Source organism: Dermacentor andersoni, chromosome 2 (assembly GCF_023375885.2).
Source record: "Dermacentor andersoni chromosome 2, qqDerAnde1_hic_scaffold, whole genome shotgun sequence".
NCBI classification, from domain to species: domain Eukaryota; kingdom Metazoa; phylum Arthropoda; class Arachnida; order Ixodida; family Ixodidae; genus Dermacentor; species Dermacentor andersoni.
Window position 1 is genome coordinate 229100433 of NC_092815.1, and position 6000 is coordinate 229106432.

The 6000-nt window shown below is 48.2% G+C and overlaps 1 protein-coding gene across 1 annotated transcript in view; it reads left to right on the forward strand.

Moving 5' to 3' along the window:
* LOC126539819 (uncharacterized) overlaps positions 1–5581 on the forward strand; it is a 53149-nt gene extending 47568 nt beyond the window's left edge. Inside the window, exon 5 of the mRNA XM_050186645.2 lies at positions 4631–5581. Within this exon, the coding sequence (XP_050042602.2) occupies positions 4631–4750 (120 nt within the window). The 3' untranslated portion in view covers positions 4751–5581. The remainder of the gene's footprint in view (positions 1–4630) is intronic.
* The last annotated feature ends 419 nt before the right edge of the window (positions 5582–6000 follow it).

Below are 6000 nucleotides of genomic sequence, written 5' to 3' on the forward strand. Positions count from 1 at the left end.
ATGTTGTAATGTGGGTTTGTTAGAACACCATGGACAGACGTCCAGAAATCTAGTTGGGTTTATTTTACTGAGTTGATGCAGGTTGGGGAAGCTGTTTGTTTGAATGCGTCGCCAGTCCCTACTCTGCTGTCTGTTAAGGGTTTTGTGTGGATGACCGTATTCTCTGCGTTCCTCCCGCTGTTGTAGAAGAGTGTCACGAGTGCTTGGAAGAAGTCCCGCGCTCGGCTAGGCCGCAGCTCAGTTGTTGAATCCTCCAGCTATACGGTCTGCCGCAACGTTACCCTCCAAGCCCTCGTGAGCCGGACACCAAATAATGTCGTGGTGTTCTGTCAGGGTTTGTCCCAGAATTCTATGTACCGTTTTGGGTACCGTCCCTTTGAGAAACAGGCGACACGGAGAGTATGACTGCCGATTCGTTTCTGTGTTCCGCGTCTGCAATGGCCACGGCTATGCAGCCGCTTCGGCCGCACACGTGGATCGAGTTACGACTGTGGCCGTTATGACACGTTGTTTTTGAGTGACTGCTAGCGTGTGAGTCTCTCTACTGGCTCTGCTAGCGTCTGTGTAGTACGCGGTAGAACCTTTCCCAAAACGATTCCGCAAGGTTGCAGCTCGTGCTCGTCTTCTACCTGCATGGTACGTTGTGCGCATATTCTTTGGTATCGGTGCCGCCGTGATATGAGATCTCGTGTCCCTGTCCAGTAACACTGTATTCTCGTCGCAGTACAGCGGTCGCGGCGCGAAGCCCAGCTTTTCTAGAACTACACCTCCCTGGTTTGTTGAGCAGAGCCGCTCTCTTTGTGCAATGAGGAGCGCACTCGCGTATTCCTCAAAGGTGTTGTAGATGCCCAGTTTCTCAACTTTATCGTTGTAAGCATTTTCGGGGAGACTAAGCGCTGCCTTGAAGGCTTTCCTTATAATTGTATTAGCTTGTTTCATCTCCTGGTTTGTTAGTGTTTGGTACGGGAGTGCGTACGTGAACCTGCTAATTATAAAGGCGTGGACCAGCCTGATCGTTTCTACTTTAGCTAGCACATCTTTACTGCTGGATATCCTTCGTATCATACAGGCTACGTTCCCCGCGGTTGCTCTCAACTTTTGGATAGTGTGTGTGGTGCCTCCGTTCTGTTGCACCCACATTCCCAGAATGCGCAGTATTTTCACCTCCCTAATGAGACGTTCATCCAGATGTATCGTTATTGGTACAATATCGTTTTTTCTCGCGTATTTATGCCTGATTCTGATCAGCTCGGTCTTCTCAAGGGAACATTTCATCCCTGCTCTGTCCGTAAAAACCATTATCTTGTCCACTGCTCTCTGGAGTGTGTCCTGTTTTTCCGCGTACGACCCTCTTCGTGTCCAAAGGGTTACGTCGTCCGCGTAAATAGCGACGCATAAATCTGGGTCCTGCTGTAGTTCAATGGCGAGCTTACGCATGCCCACATTGAAGAGGATAGGAGAAAGTATAGCTCCTTGCGGGGTGCCTCTGTTCGGGAGGTCGAAAGTGTCGGACCTAGTCGATCCCAAACCTATTGTCGCGGTTCGGTGCGTCAGGAAGGACCTAACGTACGCGTATATGCAGCGGCCACAGTTTATGGACTCCAAGCCTTCCATGATAGAGTCATGGGAGATTGTATCAAAAGCTTTCTTGATATCGAGCGCTAGTATAAAATTGTCACTCGAGCCTCTGATCGGGTGCAGGACATCGTACTTCAGAAGGAGAAACACGTCCTGAGCTGATACGTGTGGCCTGAAGCCGAACATGTTGTTGGGTAGAAGGTTTTCCGTCTCTACGTAGTTGGACATTCTGGTTAAGATCACTTTTTCAAACAACTTTCCCACGCATGATGTACGCGAAATCGGTCTTAGGTTCTGGATAGCCCTGAGTTTACCCGGCTTTGGTATTAGGGTGATATTGTACTCATTCCATCCTATTGATAGTTCTCCACCCTCACTCCAGACGTTCTCATTAAAGAAGTTCATGATTTGTGTTAGGGCTGCGTCACTGAGGTTTCGGATCATGGCATTAGTAATCCGATTTATTTCCTGGAGCCGTGTTTCTCCGAAAAGATTGGGCTGCCGCATATATTTCTTCCAAGGTTATAGGTGCGTCTAAATCGGGTTGCTCTATTCCTTTGTATTCCGTGTGCATTGCGTTAGTAATCTTCCGGTGTAAAGCGACGGCCGCAAACGCGCAAACTCTGGCGCCGATCGGATAGCGGCAGTCCGATGCGCTGCAGCCAGTCCGCTCGCCTGCTGCCTTGCAGAGGGACACGATGTCGCAGCTTGACATATTGCCAGTCGCTACGTTTGTAGCCCACAACGCTTCAAAGTCGAATGGTGGTGCTGGCGAAAAGACTGAGACCGACTCTGACCGCGGAGGTCTCGTCAAAATTGAGCACGTTGTAACACAAGCAGATGATGCTTGCTGTGGGTGGGAAGTACTTAAGTGTAGTGAGAAATTGTTCTTGGACATTCACTTTCTGTTGCTTTCTTTCCGTAGAAACAAATGAACTAACATTCCAACTATTAGGAACAACAGTTGTTCATCATAAAGTTGGAAAAATTTTGATGACGCCCCCTGGGCAGGCAATCGGATAGTTCACCCTACTAACGTCATTGGGGCAAATGACGTCAAATGAGTAGGGCGCGGCCTATAATTCAGCCGAGCGATGTGCTGTGATCGGCAGCGATGTATATTTTAAAACCTTATAATAAATTACACGCTTTACGCCTAGCACTTAGATGCGTCAATTAATGATAAGAAGAGCCCACTCTAACGGCTCGGTACGTTTGCACAAAATCGTGAAAATCATTTCAGGGTCTCTTTAATGAGTTGGAGAAATCGGGCCAGGTGATATTAGTGGGAGATATGAACGCGGACATGGGTGATTTAGTCGGAAATACTGATTACAACGTTTCTCTAGTGCTGGATATGTGCGATGACCAGAACCTTATAATAGTTAACCAGCAGAACAAGTCTCGTGGACAGGTAACATGGCAGTGCGTAAATCAGCAGTCATGTATCGATTACGCCTTAGTCTCAGAAACGGTGTGCGAGCAACTAGACCGAATGATGATAAACACGGAAAAGATAGGCTTGCCGGGTAGCGATTATAAAGGTTTAAGCTTAAAATTTGGGAGAGGTACTAATGCAAAGCATGAAGCAATAGCATCAGAATTTCCAAAAATGAACAAAAAGTAAACAACAGAGATTGCAAAAAATACATCAAGAAGAAAATGGAGGGTTTTCCTACAGGAATCTGGGAATATAAGTAACTGGTAAACGTTATGCAGGAGGAGATAGGAAAGATAAGAAAAAGATTGTTGGATTGGAAAGAGGAAAGCACGTGAGTGGTGGAACAAGGAAATAAAGCCAGCTATAGACGAGCGTAAGCAGGCGTCAAGGGATTGTGGAGAAGCCAAAACGTCATTACAAGAAGAGGTGCTCCTTCGTTGGAACAAATACCGCGAAAAGAAAAGGATGGCGAGTGAGCTCGAGCAAGAGAAAATTGAGTGCGCAAGTGAAGTTGGGTGCAAAACATTCGCAAAAAGATAATGACACCCTAAAAGATACTGGAACCATATAAGAGAAGAGCACTCGGAGCTCCAACTAAAAATTCGTAAACGGCTGTATAAGGGATGAAGACGGTAAGATCGACGAATGAGACGTTGCGCTGTTGTACATCAGACACGCTGTTACAGCTAACTTTGGCACATGGATCAGACAAGTCCATGTAATAACCATCATTCTCAATCTAGGTGAACAATGGCAGCGCCAGTGCTTTATGTCGCAATTTTAGTTGGAAACACTATGTTGCCGCATGGTCAGTTTTGAGTCTTGAGTCAGTTCTTGGTCAGTCTTGGTCAGTTCTTGAGTCTAATCAACGAGCTCCTTTCTACTCAAATCCCGATGATTTCTGTGAGCTCACATAAAAATAAACTTCGCGAGCAATTCCGTACACAAATTCGACTACAGACACCCTAAAAAGGAGAACAACACCGCAACCATATCCGGTTAGATTACCTCTAAAGCCGGTATACCGTGGCCTATTTCCTGATAACGTTAGGGTTAGGGCGACGAAGAGGAAGTGGTAGACTGTCTCCTGGAGCTGTAGCCTCTCTACCAGGCTGCGTGATTGCCACTAACTTTTCCCCATGTAAACAGTTGTACATAGTGCGTTGGCTTCCCTCTTCGTCTCCTCTTGCGTTCACGGTCCTGTCCAAATGCACCGCAATAATATGTTGCCTCCGGCAACATAGAAATTTACTAACGTTTCGCGTCACTAGCATCAATTAAAATGTGAACAGAAAAATAATCATCGCAGTACCTGTTACAAGCGTAATAGAATTAATAGCTCTACGATGCACAATCACGCCGTACACTCAGTTTGCAGCAGTCCCGAATCTGCGTTTCAAACGTAAATATGAAAATACGGCACACAAACCTCTAAATGTAGCAATGCAAGATACTAGGCGCTTTCTGCTTGTTAGCGTTTCAGTTGCTGCTGGTAGCACAAGAGCAGTTGCGTAGAAAAGGCGCAGATGGCGGTCGCGAATCACGTTCACCCGCTGCACCGTGCGGCGTGCTCTTCGTATTCAACGTGAAAGGGTTCTCGTTTATGCGCAGGACCGTCGGTGGCCGCAGGTGCCCACGTGGCGCCACTTGTGCCTGGCACGCAGTGTCGCACCCCTGCTTGCCTGGACGCTGCTCTCGCTAGGACAGGAAACCAGGCAACGATCACCATGACGCCTGGCCCAACTAGGGGAAAACGGCAGGGTTTCACACTGCACCACCTGTATACGTGACATGCGTGCCCGAGAAGCTGCACATAAGTTGATGCGTCCGTGTGTGAACGTGCATGACCCTGGGCAGCGGTCATCGTTGCCATCATCATCTCGTTTAAACCTGGTGCCGAACGCAGGCCTTCCGCAGGCATCTCGCTCTTGCACGTCCGTTGATTGTTTCCTATCACTGCTTGTTCATTCCTTATAGGACTGACCTGACTAAACCTCAGAACCTTTAGAGCGACTACCTCAATAACACCGCCCAAAAGCACCGACGCCCTGTTTCGACGATGGAGCCATCCTTTCCACCAATAACGTCAACAACGTGTTATTAAGTCATTCACTCAAAATGTCCTCACCTCATTAATACAGTGCCATCCACGACTACCTTTCTCTTCCTCCGAATAGGTGGTGTCCAAAACGCGCCGTCTACGACATATTTGTTCAGGCGTCGTCGAGTCTCGTCCTCATTCCCGTAAGCCCATGTCAGCGCTTGTTTTCGTGCTCACATACAAAAAGCCGCATTCACTTTACTGCATTCATTTGAAGCAATAAAGAAGCCCTTGTAGCAAAGCTTGTACCACACACGGGTCCAAATAAACAAGCAACGTTTTTTCATAGATCACTCACGCATATAAATAAAAACCGTAGCTGACTGACATGCGCAGATGTCGCCGTACCATAATGACTTTCATGGTGCACTTCCCCTTATGTAAAGAAAGTTTGTTTTGCTTAGGAATTGAAGAGATTTCTTTAAAATGACTGTCATAGTGCAGTCGTTGCGGTTGGCTCGTTTGCCGCGTACACCGCCTCGTACTCAGCATCCTGGCGCTCAAGGCAGTGTCCCTATCGAGCACGAACAGTTGAGCATCGTGCTAAACGCTCGGTGTCTCTTGTGCCCTAGTCGTGCGGCGCATTGCACTCTCGCGCTAGAATCCCGTTCTAAGCAGATGCCTCTTTTGTCCTAGCAGACGGTTGCCTTCGGGGACCGCTTGGTATGCAAGTGGCGCCAGTTGATCAAGGGCCCTGTGGGTGGACGCCTTGGCTCTCGCCAGGACCACTTCGCCCTTCCCGCGCGCCGGTGCACTCGCCGGTCTCGTTTCCGGTCTCCTCCGCTGTGTCAACAAGAAGTACAGTGATGGCGTGGTGTCTTGAAGGCACGCGACAAGTGTTCTCCCCTGTAACCGTTTTCCCATGGCGGTTTGCCGCCGT